Source organism: Salvia miltiorrhiza, chromosome 4, assembly GCF_028751815.1.
Source record: "Salvia miltiorrhiza cultivar Shanhuang (shh) chromosome 4, IMPLAD_Smil_shh, whole genome shotgun sequence".
NCBI lineage: Eukaryota > Viridiplantae > Streptophyta > Magnoliopsida > Lamiales > Lamiaceae > Salvia > Salvia miltiorrhiza.
The window spans coordinates 16,953,854-16,974,636 of record NC_080390.1 but is presented as its reverse complement, the minus strand read 5'-3'; the positions used below and the strand labels follow the sequence as shown (position 1 = coordinate 16,974,636).

General features: G+C 37.2%; 1 protein-coding gene across 3 annotated transcripts; it reads right to left on the bottom strand.

Moving 5' to 3' along the window:
* Positions 1-4,835: 4,835 nt before the first annotated feature.
* Positions 4,836-11,795, bottom strand: LOC131019851 (cinnamoyl-CoA reductase 1). Of its 3 annotated transcripts, none has more exons than XM_057948464.1 (3): positions 10,863-11,795; positions 6,840-7,189; positions 4,836-5,105 (listed from the first exon to the last, which is right to left on the bottom strand). In XM_057948464.1, the coding sequence occupies exons 1-3, from the start codon at positions 11,358-11,360 to the stop codon at positions 4,943-4,945; spliced, it is 1,011 nt and encodes a 336-aa protein (XP_057804447.1). In that variant the 5' UTR covers positions 11,361-11,795; the 3' UTR covers positions 4,836-4,942. The 3 variants fall into 3 exon arrangements, with proteins under 3 accessions (XP_057804447.1, XP_057804450.1, XP_057804448.1); XM_057948467.1 differs by having other exon boundaries at positions 6,928-7,189; positions 10,863-11,752; XM_057948465.1 differs by lacking the exon at positions 4,836-5,105 and adding an exon at positions 6,428-6,751 and having other exon boundaries at positions 10,863-11,752.
* Positions 11,796-20,783: the final 8,988 nt, after the last annotated feature.

Below are 20,783 nucleotides of genomic sequence, written 5' to 3'. Positions count from 1 at the left end.
TGTCGCCGACTAATGATTTTCTGGTGGCTACTTAGTTTTTAGTGTTTAACACGTTCACTTAAACTAGGAACGAGTCTAATATCTCATACAATAACAGCTTGTATTTGTAAAATAATAATTTCTTCTCATAAATATAACATAAAACATGCAAACTATAAATTATACAAAGAATATGAGAAAATCACCTCTTCAAGTAGAATTTGAACACAAATTGCACCACTTATCGCACAAAATCACTTGTCAAATCTTGAGCGTTTCAATTTCTCAATTTCTTATCTCAACTCACGAATCTATGAGTATTTGGATTTCTATTTTCTCATTCACAAATGCAGCCTTATTATAGACTAATATTAGATTCCTTTGGACAAATTCACGTGAAATGTATTGTTCATTCAATACAATTCAATCTATTATTCAATGTGCAATGGAATGCATGCATAAAGTGTGCATTAAAGCCTCATTACAATCCAAATTTTTGCACAGTCACCTTCTCTCTTATTTCATGTCGACATGTATTTTTTTAACTAAAAATTAACAAAAAAATACAAATACACAAAATAAGGATACGTATGTTACTTTCAAACATTCATAACAAGGTAAAAAATTGCACAACCATATATATTACGTCACAAATAAATATTTTATAGCCAAAAACCAATGTAACCGCCACGAAATCGTAGCCGGCGTCACTAGTCGTGGGTGAAAAAATTCACACGGCTAGTACGTCCGGCTACGCAATTCTGGCGGTTAATACTTTTTTTAGCTCTAAAATATTTTTTTGTTCAAAGTCCAGTAGTTTCGAATGTTTACTTTAAAAATTGCCTATTATTTTATGTGTTACTCTATTATTTTATGTTCAATCAAATCATGCATAAAATGAGTATTATTACCCCACTATAATCCATTTTTTTTTTGCAGATTCACTATCTCTCATATTTCACATCAATGTGTACTTCTTGTACTATATAAAAAAATTTAAAATTTAAATAAAAACTCTAAATTAAGGTATTCGTGTTATAATATAACATTACTACAAGGGCTAAAAAATTCACTATTATGTATATTATGAAACACAAAAATATTCTGAAACAAATGGCGTAATTAGCCGCCAGAATTTCATAGCCGTGCACAGTAGCTGTCGGTACAAAATATATGCGGCTACTGTGCACGGCTATGAAATTCTGGCGGCTAATTACGCCATTTGTTTCAGAATATTTTTGTGTTTCATAATATACATAATAGTGGATTTTTTAGCCCTCGTAGTAATGTTTTTATAATTCAAACGTAAGCTAATTTTTTCTAACTTTTCAAACTTACAGTATATATTACATTGTGAAAGTGACGTGAGTTGGGCATTTATTGTCTCTTTCTCAAATTTTGTACCAATTTCAACTGCCTATCTTACACAATTGTACTTGTGTAAGAACTTTTACAAAAAATCAAGCATGCCTATCACCATCACTTTTGTCTTTGGGTAGTTTTATAATATATGTTATTTGGCTGGGTAGTTTTGTAAGATAGATTATATAAGTGGGTAGATTCCCCTAGTTACACTTATTCAATATAAAATGGCATAACCATAAGAATCTATCTAAGAATATGGTAAGGTTCTCAACATTATGTAAATGCTCGTTTGATACACGTGATTAGAGTATATAATATACTTATGACACCGATTCTAATACTTTATTTGGAACAAAATAAACAGCCATTTATAAATTTAAAGACCAAAAATATTATACATATTTTGGTGATTCCGTAGACCAACTAGAGAGATTATATACATATATACAATCATAATTATAATGGTTAATTGCAAATTACACGAACTTTAGTCACATTTTTTTTTATTTTGTACACAAACTTTAAAAATGACATTTTAAATCATGAACTTTGCAAATCATTCAATTATATTCCGTAAAATTTCAATTCTCCCCAATTCATTGTTGATGTGGCTCCTATGTGGAAATCGAGAGTGTATCTTTAAGTTTATTGTCCCATTCGTTAAACGACGCAGTTTTACAATCTTAATACGATGTCATATTACTAACTTCTGAACTTACGTAATTTGGGGGATTTCTAAAAGTACTTTTAAGGTTCATTTCGAATAATCGATTCCATAAACTCCCTTTCGAAAACATTGAAAATATCTTCCTCCTCCACGAATTTTTCTAACTCAGCGCGCTCAAACTCGAGGAAGTGCAAGTGTGGTGTTCCTGCAAAAATTCTATTTTTAAATATGCTGGCGAACCTTGACGAGCATTCTACTATTGTAGCTTACTCGTAGTGAGCATTATCCTGCCTGAAAATGTTATGCTCATGTTAAATTCTTCTGCTCTTATAAATCTTCCCCCATGATGAATATACAACGTAAATTCGTCACTGTATTTAATTGAAAGGAATAGAAAAAACATAAATTAAATTGCATTAAACCAATTTCGCATAATTAGCAAGAATATTGGACATTGCCCTAATTCACATACACTCAAGAGCCCTAGTTCAACAACCCAACTTGCAACAATAGACGAATTTATATCAGAACCCTAACACCTAATGGACAAAATCACAATAAACAAATAAACTCGAGGCCTACCTGTCTGCCATAACAGTTACAACTATCTCTCGATCCAAGGACCACCACGTTCTCCACTGTATCTCTCTTCTTCATCGGGAACCACTCACAATAAACAAATGGAAAGGTGGCGCAATTTGTTCTTTTGAATCTATGAAAATGACAGACCGCAACGTGTGCTCTTGAAAATGAGCCTTTAGCCCTAATTTTATGAATTCCTTATTATAATAGCAATAATACCCTAATTCCAAGATTAACTTAAGTAAATTATGTCAAAACGACATGATTTAACAACAATACGATGTCGTTTAATTCCCCATGTTGAAACGACGTCATTTTCACTAAGACACGTGTATATACGCATAGCATGTTAAATGACACATCAGATTTTAGGACGCCATAATTGAATTTTATGGAAAAATTGAGTATTTGCAAAGTTCATGATTTAAAATGAAAATTTAAAGTTCGTGAATGGAAAAGTGACTAAAGTTCGTGTATTTTGATGCAATTAACCCTAATTGTAATCATGATTAACTTTGTATAACCTTAATCTACCATACTCCATCTGTCCCATTAGTACGGTCCCGATTACCATATGTAGATGTCCTATACCTTATTTGGTAAAAAATCGCAATGAAGACGCCGACGTTGAACAACGTCACGATGAGCTGGTAAGGGAAAAACCTACGACTGCGGAGTTTGGGTCGGTAGCGGTGAAAGGCTCTTGGCGATGGGAGCTTCCATCAGAGGTGGCGCACCTCCATGTATTGGTAGAAGACGCTGAAGATGAAGACAACGAATAGAGAGAGGAAGTAGCTCGGCCATGTATCAGTCCGCTATGATTTGGAATAAGTGGAATTTGAAAAAGGAATTTGGTTGCAAAAATGAAATGATTTGGAATTTGGGGATATGAAAATTGATTTCGTGTAGTTTGAAGATGTTCAGACGTGAAGGAAATGATTTTCAGAGGTGAAGGAAATGGTTTTTAGGGCTTTCGTGTATGTGTGTGATGTTAGAGAGAGAGAGAGAGAGAAAGAGGCGCGATAGTGGCGCAAATTTCAGGCGGCAGCAGTGGCTGTCGTGTATGTTGTGTTATGTGTTAGACAGAGCAGAGAGAGAGACGTCAGGTGGGAAGGGTGAGAGAGAGAGAAAGGTTGGTTAGTGGGACATTATCTACGCTCTTTCTAATCTTTGTGTTCAAAATTAGCGAGACATTATTAATGGTACGAAGGGAGTACCAAACAATACATTATATTTTATAAATATTTTAATGCATTCTACCATACTTGATATTAATATGAAATATAGCAAAACACATCTATGACAAATATATCATATCTTATTTCATACCGTGTATAAAACAACTCTATTTCTATAAGGTGATCAACTTTTTCCAAAGTTATTTTTTTCAAGTAAAAACATAAATTAAGGATATTTTTTTAAAAAAAATTAAAATTAAGGACACTAACTATAATTAATCCTCTTTTAAACTCCCTGTACACATCAACATTCTTTCTCTCAATCTCTTATTTTTGTTTTTAAGGGGAGAGATGGGACTAACAAACTAGAAGCCAGAGTAAGAGCACTCCCAGCAGATCACCTAAATGCATCATTAACTCTAAATTTAGGCTAAAACAATTGAAAATGAGATAATAAAAAAAGCATCCAGCAGATCCCCCAAAATTGGATGGGGCCCACAAAATTTTTTACACCTACCTAAATTCAATCTTAAATTTACACCCACCCTAAATTTATTTTAAGCTTATAATTAGTAGGGTCCACACATAATTATTGTTTTTATGTAGAAAATAGGAGATCTGATGTATGCATTTATAAAATCGATATCCTAAAATTAAATAGGAAAGTTTTAGGGAAAAATATAGGAGCATAATTTTGAGATTTCTGCTGAAAGTGCTCTAATAGAGTTTAGACCACATTCATATTTTACCTAAACTTGCCTGGTTGGGGGCGACATCAACAAAACAAAGAGACCCCCTTAATCACGTGCTTGGAATAGGTTAAAACTCTCAAGATTAACAAACACACACACACATCAAACAAAGACAAAATTTGTAATTATTATTAAAATACTTTTTTGCATCTCTACTTGCTAACTCAGCCCTATATTCTCTATTCTCGTCGTACAAAAATACAGTCATATGATTGCATTATTCATAACTTTGTATAGTGATTTGGATGAAGTATGGCACAACTTTTGGATCTATTAACAGTAAAATTTAAGACATGAATGGAGACGCAAGGATAATGGTCAATTATACTCCTTCATAAATAAAATTGATTTATTGTGGTTCATAATCACCAAATAAACAATGAAAAGATGCAGGATCTTTCCCTAACTTCAACAATGACTCAAGATGATGGCTTTTCCTGCCCCAGCAAACCTTTTGCTTTAAGACTGACCACTGTGTCCCTGACAGCATCTTCAACTGGAGTAAAATTTAATCCCAAATCAATCAATTTCTTTGCAGCATCCTTGCAACCCACCAGCCCCGGTTGCGTTTCGCCCGCAAATCTGCACATAAATGTATGAAGAGGATCAATTAATTGGAATAAAAGAACAATTTTATGGGAAAAAAGATAGAAAAGATCTGTCTAGGTACAATCAGATATAAAAGAAATCGAATCCTTGAACGATATTGCCCGTGTTACTTTTATTTGACTTGGAAAATATCGCCATATGTCATATGAAAAACAGTAACGGTGTTTAAATGATTAAATCAAATATCAGCAACTCAGACGATATTGTCCAAGGAATATATTGAATTTCCCAATATGATCCCTTTATTATCTCTATTGAGATATACAAATTGGTTGCTATGTCTTTTCCTCTTGTGACTGAACCTAAAGTAAAACACATCTAGGGAAAGAGGAAAATCATCGTTAAAAAACCCATTGTAATAATAAAAAACTTAGTGATTGAAAACCATTGCCAGCTTATAGCAATAATTTAGTGTTGATAGCAAGAACTTGGTTCAAGTAGTGGAAAAAGTCATCAAGGATCCAAGGAAACAAGTATCGCTCTCACTCATAATAACTACTATTATAAATGCTCAATGGAAAAGTTGCACAATACACATGGAAAGAATCATATAGCCTAAGCCTAACTAATGTGCACAACTTTTTATAACATAATTAGAGACCTAGATTGCTCATCATATCATCACAAGAAGACCAATAATTCAGAACCAAACAGTGATGATGTTTGTATTAGAGTTTCAAGGTTTGGCAAAGTAACTGAAAGGGCAAGAAAAATTGATTTAGAGCTGCATAATTCTCTAAAGTAGTCAAACTTTTCGAAATGGGTGTATAGATGCAAGTAAAACCACAGTTTTTAACAGTGAAGAGATCATTGATTTCTTATAATTTGATCAGTAGAATGATTCCAGGCGATTCATTCAGATATTAGTTTTGGAATTTAAACTTTTAACCGTGAAAGCCAAAATAGGAAGAAGATAAGATCCCGCCCCAATGAGCTGGAAAGTCATATAATTTTGAAACAGGTCCACATAAAAAGATTGTGACCCTGCTAATGAACGTTTTTGAAATAATAGAAGTTTTTAATATGATCAAACTGAGATCATCGACTTAGTTAATCTTCTATTCATTTCGCCTTTTCAGCATTGATCATGGTTAACACAACAAAGTTGAGAAGCATTTCTTCTAGTTTCATGCCTTCCAGAACTAAAAATCTACACCTAAAATATCAGATACAAATATCCAGTTCAGATAACATCTCAGACAGTGCAATTAAGATTATTTGTTTTTTGCAACACTTTTTCATATAAGCAGGCAACTAATCATTCATTCTAAGAGAAACTCAAACTAGCTAAGCACTTCTGAAATAGCATTAGAGCACTATTTCTAATCACTTTTCTTTCAACAAATTTGTGTTCCTATTAACAATTTTCTACAGAACCATCTGTCGTAGAGAACAATCTTCTCAGACATGTACATCTGTCAAAGCAGCCTTAGTTTTCTAATGACATGATGGTAACCTCCAATTAAAATATGTAGTTTGTATTCACTTATAAAAAGTAAGAAAAGGGTTAGCTGTTTTTATCAAATCCCAGGCCATCAGCTTGCACCTCAGATTAATTTCGGAAAGTCATAAATCTGATGCAGCAGTTTCTATATCAACCAGCACATGTTTCTCTAACACTGCAACACAATCAAGCATTTACAAACAGCAAGGAAATCTCTAGGTGTAGATTGCATAACTCGGGATTAAAGGCATAAGCTTACAGACCTGTGAACTGGAAATTCAGGAAAGAGGGTTGCAACTTTCTCTGCAAAATCACCAAATTGATAGATGCCGTTGGTGCAAAGGTATCTACCTGAAGCCCTAGGGGTTTCAAACAGCATCAGTTGTGCCTTGGCTACATCTTTGACATGCACCGCCCCCAACCAGTGATACTCCTGTGTATCTTCTGACCCCTGCAGCAGCTGCAACAAGACTGCACAGCTAGCATTCAATCCAGGTTGCAGAAGTTGGCCAAGACATGTAGCCGGATTTATTGCTACAATATCCACGCCATTTTCCTTTGCAAAATCCCATGCAGCTTTCTCTGCCAAAGATTTTGATACTGGATACCATTTCTGCCAAATACACAACTCATATATAATAGCTCATTATTGTGAAATGTGATCTCAGTTGATAATGACTATTGTGATTGCATTTACAGCAGCAACAGAAAGAGCAATTTGTATCACAAATCAAGTTTCACATCTAGTTTTTAAAGTAACGTACATCAAGTCATCAACAGTAATATGCACCACAAATCAGTTATTCCTCCATCCCACCTCACTTGGCACGGTTATTTAGGAGATTAAGATTATAGTGTAAAGATGTGTGGGCCCATATTTGTTATAGGGAAAATTGATTACCCTAAAAGGAAACAAGCCAAGTCGAATGGGACAACTCAAAAAGGAAAACAGGCCAAGTCAAGTGGGACAGATGGGGTATTATTCACCTCAAACAACCTAGAATAGGAAAATAATAAAAAAAAAAAAAAAAGAAGAAACTTGAAAGACAATATTAGGCTCTAGTTCATCATTCAATCGTCTATTTGCACTTGTATCTCGTAATAAGATCTTAAATTCTTAATCAGAAGTTTTTTGTTCAGGAGAAAATTTCGACATCACAGTTTCTCATCCTATGAAAAACGAGCAGGATATTTTGATTCGTTTTGGCAGCATGGATAATCTTTTAAGCCAGTGATTCAGCAGCACTTCTTTACGAACTGGCTAAGGACCACTATAATCTATACAGACGAGTTCCTGCTTTATCTACTACTAAAAGCACTTTCCATAGCACACCTATCACTGTTAAATAACTCCATGCTATACAAAGAATATATACCCCACCCGCATCACGCTTTAGCTGGCAACCAGGTAAGCAAGGCATTTCTGGTTTCGACATCTACCATTTCTGTATACTGAAAGTGAAATAGCTACTTATATTCCTTCTATAGGCCCACTCCCGTGAGTCCAACTGCCACTGTGCCATATAGATCTAGCTATCTCATCTCATGTTTAAAGTAAAGTAGGAATTCTCCAAAAATATACTCCATATGACTATAGTTCGGAATGAGTATCTTTCAGGCACTTCCTCTCTTTCGTCTTCGTAAGAGCCTTTGGATGCTCAAAACCAAACTTTAGCCATTAAACTCCCCTTTGTCGAACAGATTTCCGAAAGTTTGCTACATAAAAATTAAAACGTATACATTTCCAAACATGCTTTTAAGGGAGTGCTGTTAAAACTGACTAGTAAATCAATAATAGTAAGTTTATCAGAAAAATGTTTACATGAAGTTTTGCCACTTTGTCAGTAAGATCACAAGGAACCAAAACATCGCTCTAGTCCTAGGCAAACTCAGTTAAATATATAAACAAAATTTAACATGAACACCAATTCACACTACAATTGATACCAACTCAAACTTGAAGTAAAACACAACCTACTTTTTGCAATTTGGACACCCCTAAATTTTCCAGCGATTGAAATGGTGAATTTTTTTGTCTTGATGAACTCGGATGGGCGATGACTATGAAAGTGGCCCCACGTCACAATTCGAATTACCGAATAAATTAGGGATGATCCTAGTTGTAACAAGTTATTCCCTTCATACCATTTGAAACATCCTATTTTGCAATTTGGATCGTCCCATTTAGAAATGACTCAAACACCCAACACATAACTCGTTAAAAATACACGCTAAAAAACAAGACATTGAGAAAGTTAATAGATTATGTATTTTTTAGTAACACTTTAAAAGTGACATTGTAATTTCAACAAAGAAAAAGTGACGTTATAAGTGCAAATTATATCATAGTTGATTACTACTCCGTCCAGCTTCAAATGAACTAAAAGAACTAGACAAAAAAATTTTAAAAAGTGTGATTTTGATTTAAAATAATAATGGAACAACCCAAAAAATAGTCTTAAATACCTAATTTTATTTTTAAATTTGGATTGAATCATTTAAAATAGAACAATCCAAAATAGAATTGGGTCGTTTAAAATGGCACGAAATGAGTATTTTATTTGCAATGAACCATGATAGTGTTTGAGTAGGGGTGGTAAAACGGTTCCGGTTAATCGGTTTTAACTGTAACCGAACCGAAAAACCGATTTTCGGTTAACCGATAACCGGTTTTTACCGGTTCGGTTCGATTATCGGTTAGTGTGTTCATCACTAATCGGTTTAACCGGTCGGTTAACCGGTTTATTTTATATTAAATTAATTACTCCCTCCGTCCGCCAAAAGTATTCCACAATTACTATATTTTGGCGTCCGCAAAAAGTATTCCACTTTCCTTTTTAAGCCATGGTCCCACCATCCACCTTTATATTTTATCCTTACAAACACTCTTTATTTACAAAAAACCCACCCCAAATTCAATCTCAACCACACATCTCATAAAGTGGTGGGACCCTTTCTCCACTATATCAACATCATCACACATTTTATTAAACTCCGTGCCCGGCCAAAGTGGAATACTTTTGGCGGACGGAGGGAGTAATTTATATTTTAATATTTTAATTTAAATAATACATTAATATTTCAAGTATCTATAACAAAAATTTTGTTCTAAATTATTATAAGTTATGAGTTGGTGCAGTGGATAAGACCTTATTCTTTATTTCAAAGGTTAAGAGTTCAATTCCTATTTAACACATTCTACAAATTTGATTTTTTTTTAAAATAAAAATCGATTAACCGAATTAACTGGTCAAATTCGGACAAATTGAGAAATCGTGGATTAATCGGTTTGATCGGTTAACCGATTAACCGGTCCGGTTAATCAGACCGGTTAATCGGTTAATCGGTCCAATAATCGGTTCGGTTATCGGTTAGGGAAATGGCCCTTAATCGGTTCTGGTTAACCGGTAAATCGGTTCGGTTTTAACCGAACCGACCGGTTTACCAGCCCTATGTTTGAGACAACGAAGTAAGACCCTTACTTTCAACCAATAGGTCGGAGGTTCGAGTCAATTAAGGAGATAAATGGACAATTGCTATTAATTCTTTCTAATACTTCCTCCATCCTCAATTTTTTTTTCCTTTATTCAATTTTTTCATTTTTTCATCTACCACGCTTAACATACAAAATACTACCCCCTTGTTCACAAAATATTGTTTTAAAGGGGATGCCATGGATTTTAATAAAATTTGTGTTGTTTATATAGTTAGTGGAAAAATGGTCCACAAATAAAAAAAAAACAAAGTGAAAAAAATTAATTATGTTAGTAAATGGAAAATGAGGCCCACTGGAAAAAAGGACCCACAACTAAAAATAGATTAGGACAATTTTTTGTGGACGGATCAAAATGACAAATTATGACAACATTTATTTGACGAAGATAATAACTCCTTAAAAAACAGGTACTCCTTCTTTCCACAAAAAATATGACATTTTTTTCATTTTAGGTGTACACAAAAAGTATGTCATTTTCCATTTTAAGCTATGACCCCACCCCTTTTTTTATTTTTTATCCTTATAAACACCACTTATTTACAAAAAATTCATCCTTAATTTAATATCAACCACTCATTTCAAATTTTGGTGGGACCATTTTTTCACTATATAAAAATCACCACCAATTTTTTTAAAATTTGTGCCCACCAAAGGTATCATACATTTGATGAACGGAAGGAGTACAAAAAAAAAATTACTCAAATTTTGTGAAACACATGAAGTAAAAGTTAAAAATGAATTCATAAAAAACAAAAAAAAAAACATGATGATGATAGTGTTTGAGAGAGACCTGATGTTGGATGCAATAGTCAAGATCGGTCCAGCAAGACTCATCAACGACCGTGGCGGCGGCCCATCCCGGGTTAGGCACCATGGCCGAAATGGAGGAGGTGAGGACCACGCGCCGCGCCCCAAACTTCTTCGCGGCGGCCAGCACGTTCAGGGTGCCCTTCACGGCAGGGTCCACCAGCTCCCCCTGCGGGTCCGCAGGGTCCTCCAGCGTGCACGGCGACGCCACGTGGAACACCCCGCCCCCGGCGCACCCCTCCACGGCCCTCTCGACGGCGGCGGAATCGAGGAGGTCGGCCTCGTGCACGAAGAGGCCGGCGGCGGCAGCGCCCGGGAGGGCGAAGAGGTGAGAAGGATCGGAGCCGGGGAATATGGAGAGGTGGATGGTGGTGTAGCCGTGTTCCAGAAGGGTTTTCACCACCCATGACCCGATGAAACCGTTAGCTCCGGTGACGCACACCGCCTCCTTCGCGGCGCTTCTTCTTGCTTGGTCTGCCATACTAGTCGAGCACTATCTTGATTGAGATCTGCTGTTATCTGTATTCATATATCTATATATGGATAACTACGATTGGATTCTAAAAGGAAAGATTATTGCAATGAAATTTGGGAAAGGATTATTAATATCCATCGTGTAAACTTCATCCATTCAATTGCGAGCTTCAATCGGTTGAATGATTTTATCTCAACAATGGAGAGAGTAGTCTATGCCAGATTCTAGGCATAACTATGAATTTGTTAAATTGGTTGAATTCATTTGATAATGAAGCCAGGAAACGAAGAAAGACAGATTCCGAGAGAAGGAGAGAATGTTTTATCTAATCATCTCCCTAGCGGCCTAGCCGTGCAAGTGTGGTGTCTCAGTAAAATTAAAAATGTTCATGTTTTATAAAAAATTGGTTTTATGCTCAAATTTGACTAAATTTTCTAATGTATCATTAGATGTTGATAAAATGTCATTGATTTTATGTAAAAAACTTACACTTTTCTTATACAAATATAATTACAAATACAATTGAATAAGAAAAGTGTCAAAATTTATGTTAATCTATATCTATCTATACATATATTAAAGCATAGAATCCTAGGGGAATGTGATCCCGCCAAGAGCAACATCAGTTGGGCCAATGTATATTTCTGAATTTTGTCCGCTGGGTTTAAGAATGTATGCAGTTTTGGCTCCAACAGTTCAGCCCAGATTTGAATTTGAATTTTTTTGGAGCCCAAATTATTTTTTTCTTTCTCTATAAATAGCAGTTCATTAGCTGCTAACTCACACTTGAGCTTTCCGATTTTAAGTTAGTAATATTCCTCTGCTCTTTTTTGAAGACTTAATCTGAAGTTTGTATTTGAAAGCCCTTTTGTCTTCTTCTCCGAATTTTTTTTGTTTCATATAAATATGTTGTCCTCTGAAACTTTTCTTTTGTTTTCTTTGAAAGTATATTTTACAAGTTGTTGCAAAAAGCCTTTCCATGGAAAGAGCTTTGATAATGAACTGGGAAAGAGCAAAGATGTTCATAGATCTACTGAATCAGATGCCAAAAAATAGTACTGAAATCAGATATGCGAAAAACATTTTTTTTGTTTATAGATTTTTCAAAAAATCAGATGCCCAAAACAGATAGACAAAAATCAGATGCCCAAAATATCTTACTGTTTAAAATTAAACAAGTTGTTGTTTCAAAATTTGTGGCTAAATGAAAAAAAATAATCCATTCAGCAAGAAAAAATATACATGGAGATCGCAAGAATTAAAGATGCAGTCGAGGGAGGAGGCCGAGATCTGGAGGCTAGGGCTGGGCGACGCCGTAGTTTGAAACTCGGACGGCGGCGACTGGATACGGGCTGAGCAGAGGGAGGCAGCAGCTCATTTATCGTCGTCGAGGAGAGAGGTGACACCGCGTGAAGCGTCATCTAGATGTGAGGCCGGAATTGATAGTTTAGGGATCTAAGGGTTTTGGACCGCGGCTTTGCCGTGATACGGTTGCAGGTTTTTCTCCGGCAGAGGGAGAGAGAAGACGATAGAGAGCACGTTTGAGCTTCTCCCCAGCAGTGGCGAAAGGTAGAAGAAAGTCGGCAGAGGGTGAGGCAGAGGGAGAGAGAAGACAAGGGAGAGCACGGATGGGCTTCTCGCCAGCAGCGGCGAAAGGTGGAAGAAGTGGAAGGTTTAGACTGGGAAGAAGAAATGAGAGAGAAGAAGCGACGCTGAACATTTTAGAGGAGATGAGTATTTAAGCTGTATTTATTGTAGGCTGTTGCTGTAGAGATTTCGAGCCGATAGGCGTGGGCCGGAGGGGGCGACGAGCGGCGGAAAACAGAGAGAGATTGCAGACGAGCTGAGCTGGTAGCATGAGAATAGGAAGAAATAGGGATTATGATGAAGGCGGCGCTTTGCGTGATGTCTGTAAACCTAATAAAGAGATATAGTCTTTTTATTATTACTAATATTTACTCCATTATTTATATTAAGTTAAGAGGTTTTAGGAAAGACGAAAAAGAGATGATATTTAGGTAGATCTATTTTTCATTTTATAATGATTATTATATTTATTTTAAATTTTGTTTTTGATTGTTGAGTTTAATTAATTTTTTTTTATTTGAGCTTTAGATTTTGGGCTAATTAAGTATGGGCTTTTAATACTTTTATAATTTGAAATTTGAACTTTTAAGAACCCAAAATTTGAATATGAAGTGTGGGCTATTAATTTTGTTTTATAAATGCCAAAATTATAAAATTAAAGGTTACCTAATTTGTTAAATTTAATTATTTTTTTATGTATTGGATGATGATTTAATAATAGTTGGACTTTTAATTTAAGGTTACTTCATCCAATTAAGTGTTCAAAATTTTCATATTAAACATAGATTGTTGATTTCTATAGAAAAAATACTACTCCATAAGTTATTGAATAATATACATTATTCATATACTGCTATTAACTTTATTTCTTATCTATCATAGTTAATTTCATATATTATAACTAGGGTCCAAATATGATAAACGTAACAACGATATAAATTACATAAGTTAAATAAAATTAACAAGTTTTATGGACTAATATATAATTTAGAAAAATATATAGGTAAAATTGAAAAAATGTAAAATGTTACATAATCACATTATATATAATAATAATAATAATAATAATAATAATAATAATAATAATAATAATAATAATAATAATAATAATAATAATAATAATTACAGTGTGAAGGGACCCAGTGGAGATGGTACATGATTATTACAGTGTGTCTAGGTTTTTGAAGGCTTATGAAAGTGGTCTGGTGCCCATAAGAGGTGAAAGCATGTGGCCTGAAGTGGAGGGATTTAAGGTGAAACCTCCAGCAGTAAGGAGAATGCCTGGGAGGCCCAAGAAAAAGAGAATCGGATCAGCAAATGAGAGGGAAGGTAGGAATCCAACTCAACTGTCAAGAGGGGGGGTGATCATGACATGTAGGAGGTGTGGGGATGCAGGCCACAACAAGAGAAATTGTCAAAATATGTTCCTTGAAAAACCTCCTGCTCCTAAGGTAAATATCCTTTAAATTCAGATTATTCTTGATTGCATTACTATTTCAAAACTAACTATAGGTATGTACAATATAGAACAAGGTTGGCAGACCTCGTAAGGTGAGAGAAGAAGGCACTCCAAGCACTTCTACAAGTACCACTCCAAGCACTTCTACAACTACTACTGGAAGAGGGGCTGGAAGAGCTGGGAGAAGCACTGGAAGAGGGGGTGGAAGAGCTGGCAGATCCTCTGGAAGAGGTGGAGGAAATGATGTTTTCTTCAAAGAGAGGAACTTTGCAAGATCAGGGGCTGGTCTTTATATCAGTGAGAGGACAAGAAATCAATACCTAAGTGCCCCAAATTCAAGAGATGTTAGAGTGATCCAAACAAGGAGCAAATCCTCAATCCCATCAACTGACATTCAACCATGAACTTTACTTTTGTGTTGACTGGCAAACATGATTATCTATCTACCTTTTGAACTATATGTTACATATTTTGTATTGATGTAAACAGTGATCTGCACAAATGATGTAAAACTCTATTTTGGGAGATTGTTAATGCAAGTTGCCAGTGCTTTTGTTCATACAATGTTTGTTCAGTAATTTAGAATTAAAGTCAAACTCATTTCATTCCATCAAAAAAAGCATGAGTACAACTTGCACTGCAGGCCATTACATGTTCAATAATATAAGATATGGCAGTTTACACAACATATTGTTTGCAAACAAACCAAGTACTATGCCTAAAATGAAGACTATCATCTCAACTTTCCTTTCTCTTTTCCTACTTTCAATCTCTTGATCCTTCATCATAAGCTTCAATTCTTCAATCTCTGCACACTTCACTTCATACATTTGCATCAAATCGGCATATTTTTCCTTCTGGATTTCTCCCATAAGAGTGCTAAATTTCAATTCCTCATAAGCTTTATCTCTCTGTAGAATCAAATTGTTCATGCTCATCTTGTAGTATGTAGTAAGCTCTGGATCAAACCAGCTCCAGAAGCCACAATTGTCAGACTGCAAAAAATCTAAAAAAGTATGAAATCCAAACCAAAAAGAAGATACTTCAAAGAAACTAACCATTTTCTGAGAACATCTGCAGAAACGCCGCAGAGGATTTTTTTCAGTTTGAGATGTATCGATTTTGGCTGGGATTTTATGCTCACAAATAGGAACCCCTTCATTGAACTTCGAATTTCCACTGGATTGTGAAGACGACATAGCAAGATGATGAAAGCCACAATCTAATCAGTCGAATTTTTAGGGGATGTGAAATGGGCTACGAATCTTCCGCGATTCCCTACTGATTCGCACTCTTTTCTCTGATTTCGTCGATGAACCCTAGAAAATCGACCCTAATCGAAGAAATGAGATTGGGGATTGAAATGTGAATGCTTAAAATGACACTAAACGACGCCGTATCTACTTAATGAAAACGACGTCGTTTTCTTTTCAATTTCTGGCATCCTACAGTGCACATTCCGGTGCTACGGTGTCATTTTCCGATGCCACGTCATTTAAAATTTGGGGGAAACCGGTTGCCGGATAAATTCCAGACGAAAACTAAAGGTTAGGTATTTAAAAGAAGAAAAATAAAAAAAGGTGCAAAAACCAATTTCGTGGAAACGTCAGGAATTTACAGGTAATAATAATAATAATAATAATAATAATAATAATAATAATAATAATAATAATAATGGAATCTGATGTCGTCTACGTGCCGGTGCGCCGAGAATCAGCAGCGCTGATCGCGCTGCGCTTAATATACCTAAAATCTCTTCCAACTTCGATTCACCCAGGCAATTCCACTAAGCCCCAAACTCTCCTGTCATGGCTTTGAGAGACAGTAACCCTAATGATCATACTAATTGCAGTGGCACGATTCTTAATCGCCAGTTGAACGGTGAAGTTCAAAAGGATGTCGCCAATAATCAGGAAAATCACCATAACCCTAGTCTTGGAGTTTCGACTAGGGTTTCGGAGAAGATAACTTCTACTGCGCAGCATGAGAACATTCGAAAGGAACAGCCTTCATACGCTACGATGGTTCAACCCAAAACCAAAAGAACGCCTGATGTTCTTGCTAACAAATTCACTAGCATTCAACCCGAGCCATGCGGTGATTCTTACGCCATATCTATTCCTTCGGATTTCTACAGAAAACAAGTTGAGGAATTCAAGTTTGCCATTATTGGTAGACTTTTACTTCGTAAAGGGGATAAGCCGCGTCCGACGAACGATTTGAAAGGCGAACTTCAGCGTTTGTGGAACATTCGGAATGATTGGCAAGTTATTCCCATGAGCAAAGGTTTTTTTGTTATCAGGTTTACTTCGGCTGAGGATAAAGCTTCAGCTAAACAGCACATGATTTGGGAGCTATCGACGGGATCTCTATGCGTCCGGGAATGGGTTCGTAACTTCGATCCTTATAAAGAAGTGTCTTCTCTCTGCCAAGTTTGGGTACGTATCTACTATTTGCCGGTGGAGTATTGGCATGCGGAGATTGTCACCGGAATATCAAGATTTATCGGTCTTCCCATTCGAGTCGACGGTGCTTCCACTAAAAGGGAGTTTGGACATTTTGCTAGAGTGCTTATTGAAATTGATTTATCTTTGCCTCTTCGTGATTCGATCATGGTTAATTGTGACGATTACTCATTTTATGTCGAGTTTAGCTATGAGCATCTTCCGTTATATTGTTCACGATGCAGGTTAACAGGGCATTCGCTGGACAAATGTAAACGTCGGGTCGAGCCTGAGAACTCTAAACATAAGAGAGTTGTACAAGAACCCGAGAACTCTAAACACAAGAAAGTGGTACAAGAATTCGTTCCTTTGACTAAGAGCAAGAACAGGATGGGAGGTAAGGAGATGCTTGCTGGTGAGAATTCTCGAAAGGAAAGTGATCAACCGAACTTGTCCAGGAAGCTCAGCACGGCTGAACAGGAAACGCCAAAGTTGCTCTCGGGCAACAAATTTTCTCCTCTTATGAATGATGAAGGATACATCGAGCAGGAGGCGGACAAGCATCAAATGCCTTCTTCACCAAGGAGAGAGTCTGGTTAGATGGGAAGTCAGCAAAAACAACGACGCTCCACTGTTGTTCAAGAGCCAGAAGAGCACGAGACAGAAATTCAGGAATCTGAACATGGAGAGCATTTCATCGAGCAGATTGAGTGCAATGATAGGCGAAAAAATTTGGACACCAATTATGGGCCAGATTTGATGTTCTCAATGATTACACCTTCACGAAATATGGACGAACATCAGAGCGAGCAGGAGGAAGTGATTGATGAGGAAATCGTTGTTGAGAAGGGGAATGAGGAGAGGCTGGCGGTCACGTTGGCTACACCTTCTGCCAAGAGTGTTCCGGCACAGGATCATGGGGTTAATCAGGAAAAGCAGACGAGTCAGATGGCGAGTGACAGGAAGGTGCAGCGGGCTGCTGATGCGGTGGCTCAAATATCTGAGGCCCCTCAAAAGAAACGAGGAAGGCCACCAAAATAAAACTCCGAACAGATGACGCGCAAGGTTATCTTTCATCCGGAGAACACTATAAAGGGACGTCTCAGAAAAAATGATGCGATGAGGACGGCGCCCAACATAAGATCAGAACAGATAATCACGGACCGTTTGAAGGCAGCGGTGGACTCTGGCCATAATCCACGTGATTTTCAAATTGTCTCCCATACGACCAACAGTGCTAGAACTATGAGCAATGTTGCTTCGGGTAGATGGAGTGACGAAGTGGAGATGGGGTCTGCCCATGCCACGCCATCCAATTTGTTCTGATGAATTTTTTAGTTTGGAATGTCCGTGGTCTCACGGAAGAATCCAAACTTATTCTAAAGGAGCACTGTGCTTCTTTCTCTCCTGTTATTGTGGGCATTCTGGAGCCCAAGTCTATTTTTGACGATTTCCCGGCGAGTTTCTGGAGATCTATCAATCTGGTGGCGTGCCATCAAAATGCAAGAGATCATATGCGGTCTAATATTTGGGTTTTTACGCACCCTTCAATCGCTTCTCAAGTTATTTTGTCTTCTGATCAAGTGGTTATTGTGCGATGCGTTTGGATGCATTACTGCTTCAAGATTGCTGTCATTCATGGATCTAACTGCCATGTTGCTAGACGTCGTCTTTGGTTAGATCTTCTCAATCATATTGATGGCTCGACTGTCTTCATGGGTGATTTTAACGCCATTAAAGGGGCACATGAACGTATTAGTGATTGCTTGCCGAATAATACTGCCTGTCAGGAGTTTCGGGATTTTTTACTACTACAGGTTTTATTGAACCTCCGACTATCGGTTTGCGTTTCACGTGGTCGGGGAGACGTTTTATGCCTTCGCACGTGGAGTCTGTCTTGGATAGAGCTATCATTTCTGATTCTTTTGTTGAGCTCTGGCATAACATTTCTTCGCATGCTTTGCCCAGAATCACTTCGGATCACTCTCCACTGCTGCTTATGTGCCGTCACTCCCCTCAGGCAAGACATAAATTTTTTAAGTTTCTTCACATGTGGGTTGAGCATCCGAATTTCGAGAAGATGGTGGAGAACTCTTGGAACAGCCAGATTGACGTCAACTGCCCCATTTATAAAGTCATGGCTAAGCTCAAGCGGCTGCGTAAAGAGCTACGCATTTGGAACAGAACGGTTTTCGGCAATGTGGATCAGTTTATTTCTGATTCACAGCAGGATCTTCTTGAGATTCAGAATTTTGTCTCTCAACAGGGGTACACCGATAGCCTTTTTAATGCGGAGATTCTCGCTCAAGCTAAAATTAATGTGGCTCTGAGTCGTAAAAGCAGTTTACTTAAGCAAAAGAGTAGGGTTTCATGGCTGAATGATGGGGACAGGAACACTGCTTTTTTCCATGCCATGTTGAAGTATAAGAAGCGTCCTCATATCATTCCTCATTTGGACATTCAGGGCAGTATGGTCTACGATCAGGATGAGATTGGCAATCATATCGTGGAATTCTTCTCTACTTTACTCACTGAAGATAATATGGAGGAGATTGATATTGTGGCTCTGGAAGCAGCGATTGATCATGTGGTTTCTCCTTCCCAGAATGACATGCTTACGAGAATCCCGGAAAATGATGAGATTACTGCTGCGGTGTTTGATATGGATCCTCATAGCGCTGCGGGCCCAGATGGCTTGTCTGGTAAGTTCTTTCAAGCTTGCTGGCAGATCATCAGGTCCGATGTATGGAACGCTGTGCGGGATTTCTTTATGCGCTCATATCTGCCGAATGGGTGCAACTCCAACACTTTGGTTTTGATTCCTAAAAAAGATGTGGTGAATTCGGTGACGGATCTAAGGCCTATCGTGCTCTCCAATTTTTTATTCAAGATCATTTCTAAAGTTCTTGCCAAGAGACTTAGCATCGTTGCGATGAGCTGTGTGTCTGCTAATCAGTTTGGGTTCATTAGCGGCAGATCGATACATGAATGCATAATGCTTGGCTCTGAAGGCGTGAATTTCATGAATAGAAAATGGAGGTATCAATATGGCATGCAAAATTGATATCAAGAAGGCGTTTGATACGCTGCGTTGGGACTTCTTGCTCAAAGTCTTACGGGTTGCTGGTTATGCAGATCAGTTTGTGCAGTGGATTTCTATCATTCTGCGTTCTGCCCGCTTATCGATCCTTTATAATGGTCAGCTGCATGGGTTTTTTGAGTGCACTAGCGGCGTCCGCCAAGGCGATCCTCTGTCTCCCATTTCATTTGGTATTGCAGAAGATGTTTTGAGTGCTCTCTTTAAGAATTGCGTGGAGTCTGGGCATCTTCAACCTATGAGAATGAGTAGACATACTTTGTTCCCGACTCATTTATTTTATGCTGATGACATTCTGGTTTTTGGTAGAGCCACGGAGGCGAATGCGAAGACCATTCTTCATATCTTGAACTTTTATGGCTCGTTATCTGGCCAAATTTGCTCGATGGAGAAGTCTCATATCTTCTTTGGGGATAAGGTCCAGAGCCGTTTACGCCACTCTATCATGGGTATTTTAAAGTTTAAACGAGGGACTCTTCCCTTTATTTATCTTGGAGTTCCGATCTTTGCGGGCGCTATTAAGGCGATTTACTTGAGAGCTATTCATGATCGCATTCTGCTTAAGTTCGCTCATTGGAAAGGCATGCATCTCTCTATGGCTGGACGTATTTGTCTGGTCAAATCGGTTATTCATAGCTCTATTACTCACTCGATGATGGTCTATCGTTGGCCTAAGACCTTGCTTAAAGAGTTGGATCGTAAATGCCGAAATTTCATCTGGACCGGTGATATTATGAAAAAGCCCAATTGCTCGGTTAGCTGGGATCGAATTTGTGCTATTAAGGAAGAGGGTGGTTTGGGTCTTCGATCGTTCTCTCTAATGAATAAGTGTTTTCTCATGA